The sequence below is a fragment of the Protopterus annectens genome, chromosome 9.part0, assembly GCF_019279795.1.
Source record: "Protopterus annectens isolate FY-2018-M chromosome 9.part0, PAN1.0, whole genome shotgun sequence".
Lineage (NCBI taxonomy): Eukaryota > Metazoa > Chordata > Ceratodontiformes > Protopteridae > Protopterus > Protopterus annectens.
This window is the reverse complement of record NC_056743.1, coordinates 1,952,519,537-1,952,544,686: the sequence shown is the minus strand read 5'-3', so window position 1 is coordinate 1,952,544,686 and position 25,150 is coordinate 1,952,519,537. Positions and strand designations below refer to the sequence as shown.

General features: G+C 43.4%; 1 protein-coding gene across 1 annotated transcript in view; it reads right to left on the bottom strand.

Moving 5' to 3' along the window:
- The window catches only part of SLC44A2 (solute carrier family 44 member 2), a gene marked incomplete in the record, with an annotated part of 993,595 nt that overhangs the window by 20,311 nt on the left and 948,134 nt on the right, over positions 1–25,150 (bottom strand). Inside the window, 1 exon segment of the mRNA XM_044084762.1 lies at positions 21,029–21,182. Within this exon segment, the coding sequence (XP_043940697.1) occupies positions 21,052–21,182 (131 nt within the window).

Genomic DNA, 25,150 nt, shown 5'->3' with positions numbered 1-25,150 from the left:
AGCCTAGACAATTGCCTCACATGAGAATCAAACCCTGTACCTTGTGTTTGTAAGGTAAACACCTTAACCATTATGCCAATCCCCTCCCTTGCAATACTTTTGCTAGGAAATATGGGTATAACAGGTGCTTCATTTATTAATAGTATAAGAAAAAGCTAAAAGTTCTGGTGGGGAATCAGAAGAAAAAACTTTCTTCAGAATCAGAATCTTCATCTTGAGAACGAACTGAAGAATCATACAGCCCCTCCCCTGCTCATCTGTCTGGAACTGTCAAACTGTGGCAGCAACCATTTTCTTTATCTATCACACAGAATGAGGAATTAGGACTTAACACATTAAAAGCACACAGCAATCCCTTAGCAAATCCCAGCAAACCTTCCCTGACCATCGTTAAAAAAAAAAAAAAAAAACAGAAGAAATATTTTTAAGTTTGTTTTTTTCCTTTGAAACTCACTAGAACAGGACCAACTCAAGGGAGGACTAGTCCAGTCATCAGAACCTTACCCCAGCTAAGCAGTCACCTGCTCCTCCCTTGACCAGGAAGGGCAACCTAATAGCCACAGGGGAGTGGTGGTGCAGCAACATTGTCACCTCATAGCAAGTGGTACTCTGTTCGATTCTCGTGCCTTCTGTGCGGAGTCTGCATGTCCTCCCTGCGTTTGTGTGGGTTTCCTCCCACATTCCAAAGCCATGCGTCTGGAGCATGTCTCCCCAGGCCTCTGCTGAAAATAGGATCTGTCCTAGTCAGAATTTTCCAGTCAACAAATGTTAAAGAAATAAATAGGTATTAGCTTTGCCCCAGTCCTTCGTGTCTTGAAGGACTACCCCAGAGGGACCAGGAACCAAAGACAGATGGTCTGCCATTCCCTAACAACTTTCTTCTTGTAAACAGTGGAAGCAAGAATGGGTCTATATTAGAAGACCGAATGTTTAGGTGACTGAACACCTAAACATTGATCTTCTAATATCGAAAGCAAAATCCGGCGAGCAGCCGATTTAACGCAGGGAAAGATTTCCCTTGGCTGTTCGCTGGAGTTTGCTATTTCCCTACAGTTTAGTGATCTCAGAGTTGGTATATTTAGTTAGGGGGTTATGGGGGGCACAGCCTCCCATGTCGGGGGATGTGGGGAGCGGAGCCCCCATTTAATTTAGATGTAAAGAAATGTTTTTTGTGTTTAGGCCGAGGGACGCGTTTCCCTGGGACGTTCAACATTGTGCAGTTCGATATTAGAAGAGCGATGTTTAGGTGTTCGATCACCTAAACATTCGGTCTTCTAATATAGACCCAGCAAAACAACTGCTGCATGTTCAAACCAGAAATGAAACGTCACAAGCAGTGAAATTATGCTAAGTGACTCAAGTAAACCTTACAAAAAAATGTTGAGGTTAAAAAAAAAAATGTTGACAGTCATAAAAAAGCACAAAATCCTGCCATATTCACTAATTCTACATAAATATGGAAGGCATACCACAAAAGCACATCAGTAAAAAATCAGTTCATAAACATTACAGTCACAGGAAAAAAAATGCTTCCTAGATTAAAAACAAGAAGTTATGTACTCACCATAATGTTCGATGTATGTAGTCCATCTTGCCTTACATTCTTACCCGTGGGTTCGGGAGCCTAACCTCGGCTCCGACTCGGCCATACTCTAGCTCGAAGTCTTCAACTGGCTCGTGGCTAAGAGGTATCCCATCATGCAACAGGTCTATTCCCCAGATCTTGTTTGCTGCAAGCACGCACACACACACACACACACACACACACACACACACACACACACACACACACACACACACACACACACACACACTCTAAGAAGAACCCCAACAGAAAGGAATACTGACACCTAGAGACTATACCTCCAGGTCCTCCAGGAGGGGGTAGGAGGGAGGGTCAATAAGAATGTAAGGCGAGATGGACTTCAAACGTCGAACGTTGTGGTGAGTACATAACTTCTTGATGTTATGTAGTCCAATCTCGTCTTCATTCTTACCCATGGGACAGCGTCCTTAGCACCTTGATCTTGAGTGGCTCAGTGAAAAATACTTTTGAGCACTGTGGAACCAAAGGAAGATCTGCCTCTAGAGATCAGATCTAATATGTAGTGACCAATAAAGGTATGAGGCGAAGCCCATGTTGCTGCAGCACAGATATCATCCACAGACATCCTAGCCTGAAATGCAGTTGAGGTACCCACAGATCGTGTAGAATGAGCCTTCACTTTAAAGGGTAATTCTTTGCCACTGGAAGCATAAATAAATGAGATGCAATCTGAGATCCAGTGAGACAAGGTTGCCTTAGAAACAGGAACCCCAAGTCTAGTGTCTGAAAACAAGACAAACATTTGATCTGATTTCCTGAAATTATTTGTCCTATGTAAACAGAAACGCAATTGTCTATGAACATCTAGCTGATGAAACTTAAATTCTGCCTTGTTGGAGAATTCAGGAAAAAACATAGGCAACTCAGTGGATTGGCTGATATTGACAACAGAGGCAACCTTTGGAACAAAGGAAGGATTGGTTCTTAATGAGACCCTATCTTTGTGAAACACCAAATAAGGTGGCTTAATCAATAAGGATTGGAGTTCAGAGACCCTGCCTAGCTGAAGTTATGGCTACCAAGAATACTGTCTTCCATGACAAGAATTTACTGTTACACGTGGCTGTGAGCTCAAAGGGAGTTGAGGTGAGCTTCTGTAATACAAAATTGAGCTCCCATGGCATTATTGGATCAAAGACTGGAGGTCAGAGTAACAATGTCCCTTTCAGAAAGGCCCTACAAAGCCTATGAGCCATAAGGTTGGGCTCATTAGCATCGTGAAAGGTAGAAATCGCTGCCAGTTGCACTTTAATGGTTGCTGCAGCTGACCCCTGACTGAACAGTTGAGAAAGAAATTCTAATATTGCCGAAATAGGCGCTGTATAAGGATCAATATGTCTCTCACAGGCCCAAATAGAAAATCTATTCCATTTACTGTAATAAATCTTCGTGGTAGAAGGCTTGTGGGAAGATGACAGAATGTGGACCACTTCCGGGGAAAAATCATGAAGCCTGACTAAGGATGGAACTAGAGCAGCCAAGCTGTCAACCTGAGGGTCTGGATGGAGGGATGGAACTGTCCTGACATATGAGTCAGCAGATCTGGAGCTGGGTCCAGAATCCAGGGCTTGTCCATTAGATAGGGTTGAAGGAAGGGAAACCAAATCTGACAAGGCCAGTGTGGGGCAATGAGGATCATTTTGCTTCCCAAAGACTGTGCTTTCTGAATGACCTTTGATATCAGAGGTAACATTGGAAAGGCATAGAGAAGACCGGAGGGCCAATTGTGAACCAGAGTGTGCCTGGGTGTCTCCCCATCCAGGGGGATAAGGGTGAAGTAGCTGCTGCATTTGGCATTGCGGGGGCTGGCAAATAGATCACAGCAAGGCTGACCTCATCTGCAGAATATCTTCTCTGCAACATAATTGTTCAGAGACCACTCGTGAGGCATTAGGATAGCTCTGCTCAGCCTCCCGGCAATCACGTTGGACTTGCTCGGTATATGCGTTGTAACTAGAAAGCATTGGGAAGACACTGCCCACTGCCAAACTCAAAGTGCCTCTCTGCAAAGGGGGTATGATTTGGTTCCTCCCTGTTTGTTCAGATACCATACCACTGACATGTTTGTCTGAGTGGATTGCAATTGTCCCTAGAAGGAGAAAGCTCTGAAGTGCTTGCAACGCTAATAGCACTGCTCCCATCTCCAAGACATTGATATGCAAATGGGTCTTGTGATCCTGCCACGTGCCTTAGACTGTCCTGCCAAGATAATGCCCCCCCCACCCGATCTGGGAGGCATTTGTGGTCACCGTGGCAGCTGGAGAAGATGGGACAAAAGGCTTGCCCACATTGAGATTGCTGGTCCGAAGCCACCAGCGTAGATCCTGCTTGCACGTGTCCATAATCAGAAATAGAATGGGAGAGTGGAAGATACTGTAGTGACCATTGGGTGAAAACCAGCCACTGAAGAACCCTCATATGTAGTCTGGCAAGGGGAACTAGCATGATTGTGGCAGCCATGGTCCCTAATAACTTGAGGACCACTTCTGCCTTGACCTTCCTCAATGGTAGTAAGGCGTGGACCTGCTGTTGTAGAGCCTGAATTCTCTCCTCTGGTAAGAAGGCCCTCATGAGCACCGAATCTAGTTCGGCGCCGATAAAAGTGACATGCTGCGAGGGCAACAAGGCAGATTTTTCCCAGTTTAGAGTAATTCCTAACCTTTGGCACAGTATAATGGCAGAAAGGAGCCAGTCATCCAGGTACAGAAACACTTGGAATCCCTGATGTCTCAAGTGAGCCGCTACCACTGCCATGCATTTGGTAAACACCCTGGGGACTGTGGTGAGACCAAAGGGCAGAGCGCGAAACTGAAAATGACTGGCTCCCAGCCAGAAGCGTAGATGACTTCTCGATGTCCTGTCCATCTTGATATGGTAATAAGCATCTTTGAGGTCGATGGAGCACATCCGCACATCTTTCCCTAACAGAGGGAGTATTGACTGTAAGGTGACCATGCGGAACCTGGACTTTTGTACACTAAGGTTTAATCGGCTGAGATCCAAGATGGGTCCTCCGGTCCCCCGTTCTTTTCAGCACCAAAAAGAATCTGGAGTAAGTCCCTAATCCTACTTGGTCTGTGGGGACAGGCTGGATGGCTCTCTGAAAGCAGCTTTTTTATTTCTAAAGTTGCGGAATCCCTGTGACTGGGTGGAACGTCTGGGATTCTCTTGGTTGGTGGGGGAGGAGAAGAGAAGGGAATATGATAACCTCTGGAAATTATCTTTAATACCCACTCGTCTTGGGTGACATCTTGCCAGGCTTCTGGGAATAAAGAAATGCATCCCCCGACAGGCTCCAGAGACGCACAGTCGGGCCTCCCTTCAGGAGTGCTGGTAGGAGAACCACGAAATGAATCACGGTCCCCCTGGTTACGCGGGCCTCCTCTGCCTCTAGGGTGGCATCTACCTGAATTTCCACCGCTTCCCCTGCCTCTGGAGGGGGGAATCACCTTGTGTGTCCTGAAAAAAATCTCTGCAACCTCCTGAACCACATTTTCCCACCCTTCTGGCCCTTGGGGTAAAGTCTAGAAGGCATGGAAAAATGGACTCCCACGGCAGACAGGGTTTTTCCTTCCTGCTCGCACCTAGTGAGAGTGTCCTTCACCTTGGTTACGAACGATGAACCATCAAAGGGGGCATTGGTGAAAGCAGACTTGAAGGCCTCCATGAAATTACACAGGCGCATCCAGGAGTGTCTCCTCAGAGGCTCTGGAACCTGCTGCATACTCGCTCTGTCGGCTACGTATGAGATCAGCCTCATGCAGGAGTTGGTAAGGGAATTTAGGATAGACATCTGTGCATTGACCTTCTGTGCCATGGCATCAGAAATGTTATCCTGTAGAGAATCTCCTAGCTCTTTTAGTCGATTTCTCTGCAGCCTTGTAAAATGCGTCAAGTAGTTTAGCGACCGCAGTGTAAAGGCCTCTGAGGTAAACACATGCTTCCCACACCTGTCCATGGCCCGGGACTCCTCGTTAGGCAGATGGACGTTAGATGAAGTTTCAGCAAGTTCCTTCTTGGTGGCTGCTACCACCATGGCATCTACTAGAATGCCTTTTGTTTAATATTCCTCGTCAGTGGGGGCAGACAAACTTATTGGGTCTCCTAGTGACCGGTTCCACAGTGTCAGGAGTTTCCCACACCTTTCGACAGACAAGATATAGTAGCTCATCGAAAGGGGGAGAAACCCAAGAGATGGAGGGTTGAGACCCGAAAGCCTTCAGGAACACCGACTCCTCATCAGAAGGGGATTTGGAGGGCCAGCCGGCTCTCTGCTTCAAGATCTCAAGGATATCTGAAAAAGAGACATCTTCAGAACATGACTTGGGGGACCCCTCTGACACCTCGAGGTCAGTGTCCGATGTGAGAAACTCATCCGGGGAGTCTAGGTGTTTCCTCTTACACAATCTCTTTCTGGCGGGCTCCTCAAGCAAAAACTCTGGTGAGATGTCAGAAAGTTGGGGACCACTCATGGAGGTATCCTGAGGCTTTGGGTCTCTGCTGTCCAGGGATAGAGGGTGATCTGAAACTGACACCGGTGCCGGTGGGGGCACAGTATTGGTGCCGTAGGATGCAGCTGATGATCTGGCCAGCATGCTCCTCATAACCTCGAAGGCTGATCCCCCCCGGCTCCGAAGGCTGACTAACTGTAGAGGATGCAGTAGTAGCCCTTGGCGCCGAGAAGAGGTCTGAAGCAGATGTCGGGTCCAAGCTCACTCAAGCCGAAGCACCAAGAGGAAGGCTCGGAACAGATGAAGATCGATCTAAGCCCTCCCCCTCCAGTCCGACCTGAGAACTGTGGACCCTCGACCCCGTGGACGGAGTAGATGAGGTCAGAGCGGAAATCGAAACAGAGGCCAGGCGAGGCTACTGGAACCAACTTAACGGCACCCGATGGAACTGACAACTCTGGCTTCAAAGGCCGAGAAAGGCTCGGAGGAGGAACAGCAAAGGATGAAGCGGCCATATGCTCCAGAGCCGAATGGGTCAGAGCCAAAAATCAATTTGGCCAACACCGATGACAGAAGCAGTTTCTTCACCACTCCGTCAACGTCCTCATCGGAAAGGGTCCTCGAGGATATAGTTGGAGATCTGGATCTCCCTACAGAGGGGGACTTGCGTGAAGGAGAAACCGGACAAATAAGACCAGCTCCGAACCAAAATATCTGTGACCGGCTCCGAAAGGCTGGGAGCCAATGCAGACTTACTCAAGACACTACCTTCTGTCGGCACCGAAGGCAATGGACCCGAAGGAGGAGAAGCTGTTCTAGCAACTTTCTCTGGCGGCTCCAAAGAAACAGACGGAGCCGGAGAGTGCTTCTTAGAAGTCTTTTTGTCCTTTTTAGCTGGAGAGGATAAGGCACTGGAAGGCTTAGCCAAGTCTTCCTCGAAGGAGTTTTTAAGCAGTCCTTTCAAAATAAGCATGTTCTTCCTCTCCTGTAGTATGCGGGGACTGAAGGAATGACAAAACAAGCAGGACTCTTGGAGGTGAATAGCCCCCAAGCAGTACACGCACATGGAGTTGCCCATCAGTCAAAGACATTTTATTGTTGCATTCAGCACACTTTTTAAAGCACGAAGGCCTGTGTTCCTTAGAATCCTTGGACATGCTGAATAAAGGAGAACACACAGGTACAAAGCAATACGTACACACACTGGACCTAACTAAACCCCGCGTGGGAAACTAGAGCCTCTAACTAAAAATGGCCTAGTAACCGGCGGGAAAAAGACTACAGGCAGGACTAGGTCCTCTAACTTAAACGGGACTAGCCTGGGAAAACAAAGGCAGGATAGCACCACTAGCCAGACATGACAACACTAATAAGCTAACAGTATGGAGCACCAAACCAAAGACCACACGGAAGCAATGGGGAGGACTAGGTCCTCTAACTGAAATGGGCCTAGCCCGTGGGAAGAAAGGAAATGAATGGGATACAAAAACGGCCAACGAAAAGGCCACAAAAACAGCAAGAGAAACAAAATAAAGGCAGTATAACACCACTACCACCCACACAGGGCTATGAAAATAGCTTTTTTGAGCAATAAAAAGTCAAACGTTTATAAATAGTATACTTAGCCACGGTCAAAATCGAGACTGATCCTGAGTGTAACGAGTGGCAAATGAGATCTTGGGAATAGATCTGTTGCATGATGGGAAACCTCAGCCACGAGCCAATTGAAGACTTCGAGCTAGAGTATGGCAGAGTCGGAGCCGAGGTTCGGCTCCAAACCCACGGGTATGAATGAAGGTGAGATTGGACTACATAATATTAACAGTTTCTGAGGGGAAACATTTCAAAGAAAAGTGGTAAAATGGAATGTTTACCCCAAAGGGGCTTCATACTTAACCATCCAGATGTTCGCCTCATATTTTTGATCTGCTCCTCATAAAATTTGTGGCTTTCTGGCAAACCACTGAGGAATTGAAGTCCATAAATAATAGCAGGCATTTGAATTTAAGACTTTGTATCCTTCAGAAAATGAATGCTAACAAAAAAAAAAAAAAAAAACTGTTATTCTAACAGCTAAATTTATATGAGCAATATTTAAATTATGCCCCTATTTTTTGGTCTGTCCCCCTATTTTTGGATCAGTCAAGATTTCTTGCACTTAAGTTGAGATGTATGGGGAGACTTACCTGCCCAGCCTGAAAGGCTCACTAGTACACTATCAGCTCCACGAAGCACGCAGAATAGAAGCATTTTGATGGCAAGAAAGCTCTGAAGCTCTTGGGCCCAAACTGCTCTGCCTGATCCAATGGCAAGTTGGGTGCATGAAAGGTGCACTAAAGTTTTGAAGGATGGCCAGTTGTCATTTCTTCTACAAGGATATAAACCCATATAGCTTAGGGTACTGCAACAGTGACTTGAAGGTTGAACATTGTTTCTTCCCTTAAAAAAATAGTTATGGAGCATTAGCTGTAAAAACATTGCTGTACAAATACTAGCTCTGATGTTGTAATTTTCATTTGTTCCTCAACAAATGGGTTTGGATCTGACCATTGGATCTAACGTGGCCATTTTCTAAAGATTCTAGGATCCGAATGTCAAGCTCCTCCCTTACCCACAATGCCACTGATCATCAAAATACCTCAGATCTCATTTGCTGATCTTCAAGATGGCCAGGAATGCAAATTATCAAGCTCAATTGGGGCTGTGAGTGACTTTTCCATTACTTAAATCAAAACATTTTTTTCTATCCTTTTTTCCTATTGGCCTAATATTATATATTCCCTCCTTACCCTTGTACATTACTTTTTTTTTGTGTGTGTCATCGTTGGTAGTTTATATTCTTCCTTCTCCGTATATTTCTTGTCTACCATTGTTGGTAGTTCATCTTCCTCTTCTCGCTGCATTTAAAAAAGAAAAAAAAAGTCTGTTTCACCTTTTTGTCTTGTGCTTCAAGTAACTGGTATGGCTGATAAACCAACCAGTTGTAAGAAATGCACTTCCTGTGGGCATACTAATTCTGATGCCCACAGGGAGTGCTTTTATTGTTTAGGCCCAGCACATTTACATACTTCCTGTGCTACTTGTGTCGACTTCAATACTGGAGTCCTAAGCAATTGCAGGAATAGGCTTATTTTAAAAGGTCTCCCTCTCTGCTTCTGCTTCCTCCTCTGGTACTTCTATAGGGGCTAAAACCCCCTCTTAGAAAGCCAAGAAGCCCAGGCAGCACAGTAAGAGCTTTCTTGCTCAAACTCCTCCTCAGATATCTTCATCTGAACCTCCAAAAAAGGTCTATATAATTATCGGATCTGAAATCTTTGGACTGGAAACAATCTACGGCTCCATCCCCTCGGCTCTGTGTTCCCAGATTTTCCCCAAACCAGTGTCTCAGAGGCTGATGTTTCCCTTTCTATGAGAAACGCCCATTCAAGGCCTAGGCTTGCCACCCCTCCGTTTTTATTCTGGACTATCAGGAAATCAAACTGATTCTCCGGTAGTCCGGAAAACACTGTACAAACTCCGGTATTTACTTATTTATTTATTTTACATTTGTTGACCGGGCTAGTCTAGCTGGACATATATCCGTTTACAGTAGAGGCCCGGGGAGAAAAGCTCCAGTACAGGTAAAATTACAGTAATGTGTAACAATAAAAGCAAAAAATTATAACAATAATAAAAAGATTTTTCTACATAGATTTCTAAATGGTACAAGAGAGGAAAAGCAATAACATTTGAAAACTTGTCAGTCATCTACTACAAGAGAGGATAGCAAAAACAATTAAAAACGTACAAGTCATGTTCTACAAAAAACATAATAGGAAGTAAATACTAAGGATAAAATAATCTAAGGCATACCTTAAGATTCAACTCTCATCTCCAGAAGGCATCAGGTAGGGGCTTAGAGAGGGGATAAAAAATATAGTTGTATTGAGAATATCTTTCAGTCGGGATTCTGTTTCAAAAAGGAAACGGACTATCAGAGTTTGTAAATTGGCTGATTTACTATGTTTTTTTTTTTACAGAAAAGCATAATAAATCAGCCAAAAGCAGGTGTCGGGAATGAAAAAAGAGGGCGTTCCCATTGAGTGATGCTGTCGTGACATCACAAAATAGGCAGTATGTTGGCGGGAGAGGGGGTTGGGGTGGGCGGGGTTACTGGTGATGCGAGGGGCGTGGCTTTGCTCCGGTTTTAGCCGTGAAGGAAGGTGGCAACCCTATCAAGGCCACTCTCCACATATTCTTCCGTTAGGTCCTCTCATAGTCTTTCTGAAGCAGAGGTGGATAGCATGATGAGGAAATTCCTCAGAACACAGATCCAGATAGGGGTTTGCCAGCTCCATCCCCCACCGGATCTGTGAGCCATCAACCTGTTCCTCTACCTGTTATTACTCCTTCTCCAATCTGACCAACCGTTTCGGAACTCATAACTCTGAAGGCTCCAGAGTCGATAAGTCGGATTGGAGAGTTCTTCCTATTTCGACTCACACTACTTCCCTGACCCGATTGGCTCTGACTCTGCCGGAGCACAATGGTTCTCAGAGCTGAAGCCTCATCACTGGGTCCGAGCGGTTGACTGATTCTGAAGTTTTGGAGCTGTCACTTCCTCTTGCAGCCTAGGGACTTGACAGCTTGGCTTCAATTCCTGCCTCGGAACGGAGGATTGGAGAGACTTGGGGATTATCTGCTCAGAGAGTTTCAGCTCCGGAGAGATTCTCTTTGGTTTCTCCTGGTCCCTCTGCCTTCAAAGTGGTGGAGAGGGTCTTCTCTCAGCTGAGGGTAGTGTCGACTCTTCCATCTTTGGATCCATACCCTGTTCCTTCTCTGGATCCTAGGTCTAAGACTTCACATACTTCTCCTCAGGGACAGCCAGCCCAGAAAAGTTTCCAAACCAGCTCCATCTATGGAGCTCTCAGTCTCTTCCGATACCTCCTCGGAACATCCCATTGAGGAGGTCCCTCATAAGACAGCATGCAAGAGGAGACACTTGGATTCCCTACAGTAATCCCTCACAGAAGACACCAACTCTGATGTGGTGGAAGAGTCCCCTAGATCTCCACCAGATGATGTGGAGACATCCTAGAGATCCTTCACAAGAAAGGTGGCTGGTCTGCCTAGACCCCTTCCCAGGAGGAATCAATGTGTTTGGAAGCCTTCGGGTCTGGCTCACCTACATCTCGAGTTACCCACCCCTGCAGATGATCTTATAGATCTCGTCTCCAGCAGGGCGTGGAAGGAACTGAAGTCACTGGAACCTATCCCGAAACACCTGGATGAAATACCAAGTGTCCCAAAAGATAAACAGCACTGGACAACAGGGATTCCTTTAGATGCCATGGTTGTTGCAAAAGGCACATAGAAGGAGCTTGCCGAACAAAGCTCCACTATCCATCCACCTAACAGGGAGTCTAGGGCTTTAGACAGATTTGGAAAGCCAGTCTATGTGTCAGCGACTTTCTCATTGCGATCACTGAATTACCTGGCAGATTTCATCAGATTACAGAGGGTCTTAATAAAGGAACTCTAATACTGCAACACAGTTCATGTCTTCCAAGGAACAGAATGCCTTTTCCTCGTGAGTGGCCACTCTACAGTTCATTTTAAATGTGTCCATGAGGTTAATCTTGCATGCCACAGAAGGTACTTTAAGGGCAGCCAGTTCAGGCATAGCCATAAGGAGACATTCCTGTTATGCGATTTTGCGGAACCTTTCAAGGCTTCATTCATCAATGGTCCCTTTGATGGATCATCCTTGTTTGGCCCAGTATAGTGAAAGAGACTCTCTCCGGGTTTGAACAGGATGGAAATATCTGGTATGCCACTGGAATTTGCTTTTCTACCCCAAAGAGATCCTTTTCTAGGAAACCAGCGTGGTGGAAAGAAAATGCTGTTCAAGACGTCTCAAGTTCCTTTCCAGGAGTCACTCAGAGATCTCTCCCCTAGAGGCAGAGGGGGAAACAACTATAACAGTAGACATCACCCGCTTAGAAGACTGGGTCTACAAAATCAAGGTTCTCACGATTATTTCTCAGACAGGTCCTTCCAGTGTTCCTAAAATGTTACTGGACTTTCCCTCTCTGGAGGCAGTTGGGGGTGCTTATCCTTGCACCAAGACACAGGGCTAGCCAGTACAGATGACTTTTGGGTGCAAAGGATCAAATCCAGAGGATACTTTATTCCCTTTTACAACTTCCAGTGAAACAAAAGAAAATTTTCCCTGATGTCCCACCCAATCAGAAAGAGCTAGCAGCTCAAGAAATTGCAAAGTTGCTAGACAGAGACAATCATCCTGGAAGTCCCACCAGATCAAACAGCATTCGGAATTTACTCGAGGTTCTTTTTAGTGCCAAAAAAGACAGGGGACCTGAGGCCAATTTTCGACCTAACTTATTCAAACCAATTTGTAAAGAACTCCAAATTCCAGATGGTCACGGTCCAGTCCATTCTACCTCTTCTTCAGAAGGATGACTGGATGAGCTCAATCAATCTTCAAGATGTCCACTATCACATCAAAATGAACAGACATTCTAGAGGGTATCTGCGCTTCCGGTTGGAAGCCAGTCACTACCAGTTGGGTCTCACCACAACCCCCAGGGTGTTCACCAAAAGCATGGCAGTAGTAGCAGCTCACCTAAAGCTGCTTGGATTCAGAGTGTTTCCCTATTTAGACAACTGGGTACACCAACCAGGCATTTACTAATAAAAGCCAGAGATTATCTACTCCACCTAGCACTTTTACTGGGAATCAACATGCACAACCAGTCCAAGTAATAGTTTTTGTAGGGAGTCTCCTGGACACAGTCAGTTGTCTAGCTTTTCTGCCTCAGAACAGAAATCTTATATTGAGAACACACATCAGGCAAGTTATTTTCCCTCCAATGCCCCTGGCAAGATTGATCCTCACAGCATTAGGTTTGATGGCTGCCACTCTAACTTTGATTCCCACAGTCCACTTACACATGAGAATTCTCCAATGGACTCTAGCAGTGCAATGGTCCTTTTGCTGCTATCCCTTAATGCACCCCATAAAATTATCCCAAGCATGCAGAATTTCTCTCCTTTGGTGGGCCCACTCAGAGAAGATTGAGCGAGGTCGTTCATTTATTCTTCCTCTCCCCACCGCCACACTGACCATGTATACCTCCCAGTTGGGGAGGGTGCATTTCTCAGGATGGACTGTTCAAGGCACTTGGTCATTACAAGAGACCAATCTGCATATCAACGTCCTAGAGATGAGAGCAGTTCTTTTAGCATTGCAGGCCTTTCAGAGCTTCTCCCTCTAGGAAATATTGCAAAACAAATGGACATGTCAGTAGTCTGGTACATCAACAAACGGGGGGGAACTAGATCATACCCTCTTTGTCGACAAGCAATGAGAGTTTGGCAATGGGGACTCTCTTCCAACCACTTCCTAGTAGCAATGCACATACCGGGGAAGTCCAATATTTTAGCAAAAAGACTCAGCAGGATCATTCTCATGCCTCACGAGTGGTCTCTCAAACAATCAGTGGCAAACATGATCTTCCACAAGTGGGGTCAATCTTGCTGTGACCTATTTGCATCCCCTTTCAACAACAAATGCAGCAGGTTCTTTGCCCTGATCTCTCCTTAGGGGGGGGGGGGTGACAGAGAGATGCTCCAAGTTCATGTTTGGCCCTCCTGTGTCCTTTACTCTTATCCTCCCTTGCCTCTCATTCTCAAATTTCTTCAGAAAGCACTACAGTTGAAGAGCAGAGTGATCCTCATTGCTCCCCTTTGGCCTCGACAAGTATGGTTTCCCTTCCTTTGACCTCATTTAATACATCCTCCTTGGATGCTGGATCCCAGTCTAGACCTCCTATCTCATTCATCAGGACAGATTCACCCAGATATTTTAGGACTCAAATTGACCGCATGGTTTCTCCAGTTCTGATGCTGGCTAGACATTTCAGACTTTCCTCCCCAGTTTGAACATTTTTATCTTCCCATAAAGCTTCTACTCGAAAAAATCTACAAGAGTAAATGGTGAAGTTTCACTATTTGGGCTCACCAGAAACAATTAGATCCCTTCACCGCTCCAATCCCAGCAGTCCTGAACTTCCTTGCTTCAATTTTCCTGGTTGGAGCAAGATTCTCCACTATTAAATTCAACTGGCAGCCATCTCAAACTATCATATAGGGGATAATGCTTCCTCTTTAGCATCATCTAAACTGTGTAAGCATGCATTTCTTCGGGGTACTTTTTTACTTAGACCTCCAAAAAAGGAGCCAACTCCACCTTGGGACCTCACCATGGTTTTACAAGACTTAGTACACTTCTCTTGTGAACCATCAGCCAAGGTGAATCTCATGTGTCTTGGAAAACTGTTTTTTTTTTTTTTTTTTTTTGGTAGCTATACCCTCTGGAAGAAGAGTATCAAAACTTCAAGCACTATCTTCCAAACCACCTCATTTGATTTTTCACAAAGACAGAGTTACTTTATGAAGAGATCTTTCCTTTTTACCAAGTTTCCTCTGAAAATAATATCAATTAGGTCATCAATTTATCCATTTTCTTCCCTAAATTGGAAATAGAGTACACCCTTTCATCTTCTCGATGTACACAGACAACTGCATTTTAACCTGGACAGAACAAAAGCATTTAGAAAATCTGAACAACTATTTGTTTCCTTTTCTAAAATAAGGATTGGAAGCCAGTTTCTAAGACTGGCTAAATGGATAACGAATTGCATTTCCTACATCTTCTCTTTGAAAGCTACTGCATTACCTAAACAATTGAAGGCACATTCAACCAGGTCAATGTCTACTTCAGCAGCATTTTGGTCAAGAGCCTCTACTGATATTTGTGTAGCTGCCTCTTGGTCAAATACTCATATCTTTATTGTGCATCAGAAATTGGATAGCAATTCCAGGAATAGAGCTGCCTTTGATTCCACTGTGCGCTGGAACTTTCTTCCACGAGGGCCATCCAAGGTTACTGTAGCTGGGGACTCTGTCCCATTGGTTGAGAAATGAATGAAAATGACATCAGATAAAGAAGTTCTGTACTCACCATAATGTTCCATCTGTGTTGTCCATTTTCATTCTGCCTCAACTTCCCTCCCATCTTCCCCCTGTCCTTTACCCTGGAAGAGTGGTCAGGAGCCATAGTTCCTGTCTGAGCTCCTGATCCTTATCTATCGCTTTCCTGTCATAGTATCATCATTTTTATATGCTAGTATAATTATGCATACATATACATTAGCAGCAAACATGATCTGAAGTCTTTTGATGGTCAAGTGCATTATGGGTACGGGAGGAGCTTGATATTCGGATCCTAGAATCCGCAGAAAGTGGCCGAATTGAATCTGATGGTTGGATCCAAACCCAATGGTTGAGGAAGAATGAAAATGGACAAACAGATGGAACATTATGGTGAGTACATAACTTCTTTTTTTTTTTGCTTTCTGTAGTTTTTGCCCAAACTGATATAGCAGTCTTGTTTAATGCTAGTTCATACTGCTCTGCTGGCACATTTCTCTGAACATGTAACTCTTCCCACAGCCACAGCTAATGACAGACTCTCACCAGATCCACTTAATCCTCAAATAGACAGATAAAACTTGATTATTAAAATTGTTGCTGCTAAGCCGCTGTCTGTTTCTTTTGCATATTTTCTTAAACACAACTGGAAACAAGCCATTACTTGTTAAATCTGGTACATTTTCCAGGCCAAGAAAGAAAAAAAATGTTGTATTTGCCTTTTATAACTATATGGCAAGGGACCCACTTAAATGCAGCAGCAAGTGTGAGAAAACTGAATTCTGACTATTTCTCTACACACTTAGCAAGCCATGCCTATATGTTACATATGCCTGTGTGCACTTGCACAGACATGCACACAAACACACACATTTATATGTATGCATGTGTACATGCATATATGCACACACAATTATTTATGTTTGTATTTATGTACATCACCACTGACAACTTTATTTTATAATATATATATATATATATATTATATACTGCATAGAACATGAATTGAAAACATCTCAGTGTCACAAATAAATCTCTAATATTCAGAATACTCCCATTTTTCCATCTTAAACTGCATTTTCTTAACTGGAATAAAATTATTCTGGTATTCAGTAAAGCAGGATCCCTTTTAAAGTAGCAGCAACAGCATCCTCATCTAATAAACTATTTTTGCCCAAGCTTGTCTGATTACATGATTTTAGAGCTTGCAAAGAATGAAAGTAATGTCTGACCAGTGGCCCTATTAAACCTACGTACAGGGCACTGATGTGTAACAATGTCAACTGCTACCCAAAGATTACGCTAAAAAGTACAGTTGTGTAACTTAACTTACCATAACAGTAAATGTTCAAATAGATCACCACCACTACAGCCTAAGCAATATGGGATGCATCCTGCCAAGGACTGGACTATCTTGTCCATCTTCCAAATCTTTAAGGCACCTTCCACATGGACTAATTCCTGCAGAACTCAAGAAAAGTGATATAAAGACAGAGATGCAAGCATCAAAACCTCAGAGCCTTCTTGCTTCGCACCAAGGGAGGCTACAGTCCTGCCAAGTAAGAATGTGTTAAGACAAAAGGGAAGGACAAGAAATCCTTACCCTAGCCAAAAAAAAAAAAAAGATAAGGCTAGAGAGAGTGTTTGCACTGCAACAGTGATCCATTCTTACATGTACCGTTATGGTAAGTTAACTTACAAAACTGTACTATGTTCATCATTCAATCATTGCTGCAATATGAATACCAAAGTTTAGAAAGAAAAGGAGGGAGAACAAACAGTCTAGAATCCCTTGGACAACAGTCATAGCAAAGCCTGCTCTGATCCTAGAGAAAGAATACAGTTTGTAGAACTACGTAAAGATGTGTACAAAGTCAAAGTTGCAGGCTCTGAAATATTTCTGTAGTCCACCTCTTTCCAAAAATCCACAAAGTAGCCACAACCCTGGTACAGAGTGGACCTTGACTTTGCCTGGAAGTGTCTTGTTATGGTATAAAAAAAACAAAAATAAACTGCCTGAAACAATCATTTAGAAATTGTCTGATTAGACAAGGATTATACCCTGTTCTTGCCTTCATAGGAAATAAGTGATTAGAATTCCTGAAGTTTTTTCTGTCAGTTTAGTATCTGAATTGCCTGTGGACATTCAAAGTGTGAATAATGTTGCTTTGCCTTTTGCTCCTAGAAAGAAAACAATCAGATTAACTGTCTTGCTCAATGTAAACTCTGAAATCCTTTACACAAAAATGAAGGATTGGGTCTCAAAGTTACCCTACCTTTGTGAAAGAGGAGGTAGGACTGTATCACCATTAACAACTTGTAACATGGATGCTCTTCTTGCAGAAATCAGAGCAATGAGCAAGACTGTTTTCCGAAATGAGAACTTTAAATCAGCCTTATGAGCAGGTTCAAAAGGAAAAAGTGTTAAGTTTTTCCTAGTACAAAATTAAGATCCCAAGAAGGAGCCACCTGTCTTCTAGGTGAATGGATACGTAATACGCTTTTCAAACCCTCACTTTAAATAAGCTAGAAAGGGGGATCCACGGGCAGACAAGCAGGCAGAGACCGCTGAAAGGTGAATCTTGACAGAAGAGTTAAAAAGACCAGAGGATAACTGACGCAAATACAACAGAAACAAAGGTTCCTACGCCTTAAAAGGATCTTAGTTCTTGCTTTGGTACTAACTAGAAAATCTTTTCCAATTAGCCACATACAACTTAATAGCAAGTTTCTAAGCCTGCATTAATACCTGCTGCACACCCTCAGAGCAAAGGTGCCTAAAAGGTATTAAAATTCTGTCACCCATGCAGTAAGATGAAGAACCGGAAGGAAGGAGTGAACTAGAAAACTCCGGTATTGTGTAAGGTCATCCTGTGAGGAAGCTTCTCATAATTACCCTTGCCTGGACCAAAAAGGAGTTAACCAGTATCATCTTTGCAGAGCCATTCTGAATCTTTAGAACAACCCTGTTATCACAAGAAAGGCATACAGGAACACTTTCCAGGAATGAAAAAAACATAAGTTTTTAGGCCTTTGTGCAAGGAGTTCTGGAGCAGAATTTCTTAACTGCCTGTTGTGAACGAAGGCAAACAGTAGTTCCCCACAGCTGGTTCAACTTCTGGTAGATCACTGGATGCAACTTCCATTTGTGGAGGTTTGTCCTGCTCCTGCTCAGCTTGTCTGCTACCAAATTCTACTCTGACGGAATACAAGCAGCCTGTAGGGATAGACTGTGGTGGGTCTCTAGTTCCCAAGCTACCACAGCTAGTCTGCAAAGAAGGTAGGACGTGATGTGACAAGGAAGTGAATCCACTGCCAACTGCAGACTTTTGAAAGATTCTCATTACCCAAGTGTCTGAGGCTATCTGGTGCCACAAAGGGACGTGAAGACCCAGACTTCAGGAAAGGTTTACTAGGTTGGCAGTGTGGGGAAAGGGGAAATATAAGACGGGGTATGTAGTCAATCTGCCTTTTTTTTTTTAGGTAGTCTTTGGTTTTGGGTGAATATTCCCTTCTCCACTGAACTTCCCTGCCATTGCTTTCTGAAAGTTTTGCTGTGCTTTGCTTGGTTTGTTTATTCTGTTTCCTATAAAAGGAATCTGAACTGAAAGAAAAGTTTCTATTAAACTTAGATAATGGGGGCTGAAAAATTTGAGCAACCCCTGAAGTAACTTTCCCCTTTCATCAAACTTTTGAAGACCTCAGCAAGGGAAGGTCCAAATAATGCCTCTTTATCTGGGGAACACTTAGGAGCTCAGACTTCACATCTTCTAGTATATTCTGAGAATGCAGCCAATCGCATCATCTCATTGTTGACCTAGTGGTAGCTACTCAAGGAACAGCATCAGCAGTGCCATAAGAAATGAATACTGTACTTTCTCTCCAAACCTATCAAAAGTTCTCCCATCTTTGCCAGACAGAACAGAGTTAGCTGCCATAACCTGTCTGGCTGAAGCTGATTTTGATAGATAAATGACTACAGAATCTACCTTAAAAAGAAATCTGTGAGTATGAAGAACCCTTTAAAATGTTAACAGATTTTCTGGGGACTGATGACTCGCTGTCAGATAAACTGATGGCTGCAAGGAAGGCATCCTTATGTCTGGAAAAACAGAGGGGATAATTGCAGGTTGAGGGGAAACTTCTTTAGCAAATATCAACTTTAGTGGGACTCTGGTATTTTTTGTTCCCAGTGAAATTAATCCCTCATCCTAATAGTGTAACAAAAAAAAAGAAAGACAACCCATTAGGTGGATCTGATTCCCCATTCTTCTCTGGAGTAGAAACTAGAAAACTGTAGTCTAAGCCTGGTTCTTGTGTCTGAGACTGTGATTCAGAATTTGAGAGAGAAATGAACCTTACCTTTTTAAATTAAGGGATGATTTGGACTGTAATGACTAAAAGGCTTTAAACAAACCTTTGGCTAAACCTAACCAATCGTATTTAGCTGCTTTAGCTGACGGGGACACAGATAAGAGAAAAAAATATCAAGTTTATGCTTACTTTCCTTTGCGGTCTCATCTGAAGAGTGCCTAGAAGTACAGTCTTTCACCCAGGAATCAAGCTCCTCATTGCAATTTGTTAAAGGAAGATCACCCATTCCCTCTCCCACTGCCAGCAAGAATGACTGTTCCCCCACTAGCTGCCTTGGAAGACATGCTTGCTTCTTGGTCCATAGTGCCTTCCTGAAAAGCAAAACCAGAGGGATTTAGATAAACTGATGGAACAATCTGAGGATTCCAGTATGGTAGGCTATTCCACTGTACCCAAAGGCAGAGGCAAAGAAGAAGCTGCGGAAAGAACCAAAGGATCCTCAAGAACTTTTTGCTCCTTGCAGATTGGGTAGTGAACATACAAGGAGCTGGGACACAGGTCCATGAGTCTACTGCTAAAAACTATCCAAAAGATGGATAGAAAAGCCAGACTGTAGTGCTGTTCACCCCAGACAAAAAGAAAACTCTGGAGTACCTGTGAATCTCTGAAACACTAGCCCTTACTCCCAACCACAAATGTCATGACAGAAGAAATCAACTTCTCACAAAAATGGAAGGCAGCCCACAATAGTGTTCTTACCTGCTAAAAACGGTTTAGCACTAGCTGACTGCCAAACCCTTGAAGTCATACTACAGACAAATACTGGCTGGTTGCTTTAAAAGCAAGAAAGTTCTGGGGTTCTGGCACCTGCACTGCTGTCTTTATACTGCTCACCTTGAGCTGTACAGTGGCTAAGGGTTGTTGAAGGTGTCCTAAAAACTTTGGAAGCTGGCCAGTTGGTCCAATCATTGGCAGGATATATCCCATTTAGTTTAGGTTATTGCAACAGTGATCGAATGATGAGTGTATAATGTAACAGTCTTATCAAGCCCTAGATTCACTTGAAACAGTGAAAGGTCTAAGAAGCAGCAATCAAAACTGCCATCAACTATTCTCATTTCCAAAACAGCAAATACTAACATTTGCTTTTATTAGATAAGGCCACATCTGCGTAGCAATATATTACAGACGCATCGTTATACACATTTGTTTTCATCAGGAAGACATTCTGGCTACTGCTAGGTTGAATCTGACCCTGTATTACATGTTAGCAGTTGACAGCACATTTTTTAATTGTACATGTAAATAAGTAATTAGCTGGATAGCCTTGCTGAAAACGTGCTCTCACTGAATTCATTGGCCATCTTAGAACACAGGGCAATTTAATCTGAGAATTAATTTGCAAATGCAGACAAAACAGGGACTGTCCTAGTCATTTCTAACTGATTGGACTGTTCTTTTCTGAAATACAGTGCATGTCTATGTCAGATCTCTCAGGAGGAGTCGAAGTATGTAGGCAAATTACAATACATCTTGTTACCCTGCACCTTCAAATGCTATCTCCAAGCAGCAATCAGATGTAGTGAGTTACAAAGCACAATAACTGTCAAGTGAAGTGTTATATCTTTGCTTCCTGCTTTTTTTGGAAGAACACACAGCTTACTGCCATGTAAGTGCCTGGCAGCCTTATTCCTCTTCCTGCTGCTGTTGTGCGCTTTTTGAGTGTTCCAGTTTGTGCTTCATCAAGATGTCAGCCAGCTCAGGGGACATGTAGAAGGGCCGCTCAGCAGATCCATCATTCCTTTCCAAGTCCTCACCTGGGTCCAATGTCACAGACAGCACAGCAGAAACAGAACATGAGACACCAGTGTGACAGGAAACGTGCAGGAGAAGATGCAGGTGCAGGTTAAAAAAAGGCACAGAAAGAGAAGAACAGGTTACAGTTAGTACAGGTTGAAGCTTTGTTCCTTACTAATACACACACACACAGGAAAAAAAAACAGTCCAGGATGGTAAAATAGTCAAATGAACTTCCTGTACATACAAATGAAAAGTATTAAGAGGAAAGCTACATGAAAATAAAATCAATAAAGAACACAACTTAAGCGAGTGTACACAGCAGAGTTAGAAGTTACTCAGAGGAAAACACTGCACTCACTGAAGATTAGCACTATGACAGCAAAACAGCCACACATAAATGTTAGTCACAGTACAGACCTGAATTTCCGTAGCACTGTATCTGCCCCACACGTCCCCCACTGCTGGCTGGTTAGGGAGTAAGCAATAACTTGTAACAATGGACATATGGGGTTACTCCAGTACTTTTATGGCATGTCACAAGTAGTAAGAAAATCCACAAGATTTATGCCACAAAGCAGTGTTTGTTCCATAAATCTAAGAGCTGTGATGTGGCATTAATGCACAACACTGACCTTGCCAATAAATCTGTGTGGCTCTCAGGATGGTACTGCAGTAGCAACATTTAACAGCTATTGCTGCTGTAGCATTCTGGCAGATTCTCATGATTTTTTTTTTGGTTTATTTAGTTTTTGTAAAGGAGCTACCATCTACTTAACCCCCTATTGCCCATCTTAATAAAAAGGGGATGGTAACCAGTCTTACAAAACAGAACTAATAACACTGTCTATTACTGTCCCCATTACAAAATACAGTGTCAAAGTATTTCACTTCTTACACCACAAAGTCCCCCAGGACTTAGTGTAGCTCCAATCATAGTACAGTACAGGAAGTGGCAATTACAGAAAGCACTAGATATGGCATAATGACAAAATTTGGAATTCTGGACCTGCAGTTAAGCAACATTCAATGTTCTACATAATCACCTCTGACGTTTAACAGCATTTCAGCCAGTAGAGCCTTTGAACTTCTCACCAACAGGGTGGGTGGACTGCGGCTGTATCATCTTAGCAGTCCTTCCTGATGCAGCACCGGAAACTTCCATTATGATGTCATTGGGGATAGCCTGAAGGAAAACCCTGCCAATTAATTCAGTTCTTTCCTGAAAACAATCCCATAAGGACCTGCATATCATTAGTGAGCTCCTTGTATCTAGGGAGAAATGGGCAGGTGGCTGGGCGGCCTGACTGAAAGGCTTACAATGACCTAGTACAATGTTTAGATTTAACAAACGCCAGTCTTTGGGCACTCTCATTTATTTTATTTATTTATTTATTGGCATTTGATTACTGGGAAAGTCCGACTGGCTAGGAGGCTATTTTCAGCAGAGGTAAGGGGAGAAAGGCTCAGAAGCATACTTGCACACTCCAAAGGTCCATTTACAAAGTATGTCTTATGAACAAGGATGTTCAGGACATAATGCTTAATTGCTCAATGAGCCTAAGTGGGCTGGCCCGAACTACCTGCAGCACAAAACATCCTGAAGGGCGAGTCCCTTAGAAGATGCTGCTGATATACTTGCGTCTTTGGTGTAATGTGATCTAAAGGGTGAAGAGAATAATTTTGGTCTTTCTTCTTAAAACAAAATGAACTACAATACAACACCAATATAACCAAGGCCTGTTTTGTTACAGGTCTGTATGACTGTTCCTTGGTAAAGGAAACTGTATGACAAATACAATGTTTTAATGACCTCCTCTCTTCTAACCTATGGAGAAGAGCCCCATTTTTAAGGAGACCTGCCTAGGGAGTATGCAGGTACACATGTCTTGATTCAGAGTGAACCATGAGACTACCTTATATAGAAACTTGGAATTTCTATAGAAGCTGAACCTACATGGGTAGAATCTCACTGATGGATCATCAAACTATAACGCTTCAAAAGTTCAGAAATCATATGTGTAGATGTACCGCCCACAGAAACTGAAGCCTTCCAAAAAGGAACGTTACGTCTGCCGAAGGCTAAGACTCTAAGGAAGATAGGGTAAGGATTTCCAACACAAAATTTAAATCTTGGCTTGGAAATGGGTCTTTTGTCAGGTAGATTAAAGCGCACAACCACACCGTGGAAGATATGGGTTGCACATATCCATGAGACTGTTTGATGGCTTGTGAAAGGCTGATATAGCAGTCAGATGAATCTTCAAAGCACAGTATTTGATACTTGCTTCAGAGATGGACTGGAGTGACACCTGGGGAGTTTATTTTAATTCAAACCTTAAAGTTCTGAAATATAGAAATCCAAATCCGAAATTAAAAAAAATTAGGGGTTAATTATTCTTATCAACCTGCCACAACTTTGGGGGTAAGTAATAATGTAGGAGTGCAAGGAGGCTAAACACATGAGTGAACAAAAGACCCCCACATCATATTACTTTAAAATTATGAGTTTTAAGAACTTCAGTACATCCATAAAACCCACCCCCCCTTCAGAAAAGACATTACTTGCAATATGAAATTTGGTAAAAATGCATAATGCAAACTGAAATTTAGAAATCAGATTTTGTCCCATGCTTTTCTTCAGAAGTAACTTGGAATAGAACGTAAACGTAAAAAGGGAAAGGAGAATATGAGGTACAAGTACTGTGGAAGGGACGAGATATGGGGAAGGCAAGGGAGAAAGGGCCTCAGAGAAAATGAAGATGTGATAATTGGTGTGGAAACACACAAAAACATACAAGCAGCTGCATAAGGATCTAATTAACCACACAATGCAAAAATAGACATGAATGAGAAAGGGAACGCCGAGAGGAAAGTACGGAAAAACACAACTGATAGGGGGGGGCCTATTGTGTAGACCAAAGGGTTACTAACAGCCAAGGTTAGTGATGCTTTTTTTTTTTTTTTTTTTTTTACTTCTTTGCACTCTGTGCCTCCAGCAAGTGGTCCAGAGACAACTGAAGGGGAATCATCAAGCAAAGGTTTATGCCCTTGCTTGCATCGTTTCCACCGAACGCTGCCAAAGCAAAGGAGTGGTTTGAGGATTTGTTTTCAACCACCCCTCCAGAACAGTGCTATCGGCGTTTCAGGACTGGAGTCCAACTGTCTCCAGGCCAGGAGAGCACACAGCACCACATGACCACATCAACCCAGATGCATACATATGAAGGCATTTGTCTTCTGTCCTACCTCAGCACCCTTGGGTGATACGACACTTGCTTCATTGCAAAGGGTTACTATGTCCACCCTTTGTTTGTGTGTGTGTGTGTGTGTGTGTGTGTGTGTGTGTGTGTGTGTGTGTGGTTATCCACACACACAGCAGGGTTACCAAGCCCATGACAATGGTCTGTTGCTATCTTAACACCAGTAAGCCCCTACTTGCAGGTGGTAATTATGACAGACAAACACTACCACCATCTCCTCCCCCAGGAAGACAGAAGCTAGTGTCACTCCTATACCCCCCCCCAAGCTCCACTACTCAAGCTTGGGTCATCTGGTTTGTAGTTGGGGTTTTATCCCCTTATGCTACAAACCCAAACAACATGAATGCTACACTTGGTTTTGTTTTGTTTTTTTAATGTGGTCAGAAGCCTAGAATCCTTGCTGGAGAACAGAAATACCCAGCTCACCGACATGGCGCTGTTGGTTACAAAATGGAGTTTATATCTGTACTCCTGACTGCTGTTCTGCCTTAACTAGTCAGACAGATGCCTCCAAGTTCCTCTTGCATGAATTATGAAGAATGTAATATACTATATTACTGGGGGTGCAAAGAAACATTACTTGGTGCTGCTGATAATACTAGAGCAGGTGTAAAAGCAACATTTCTTACAAGGTTTAGAAGGCTGCTTGTCAACAGATGTATTAGCTGTAGAAAACAGGAGGAGGTTGGGAATATGAAGCACTGACATCAAGACCACACCGTAAA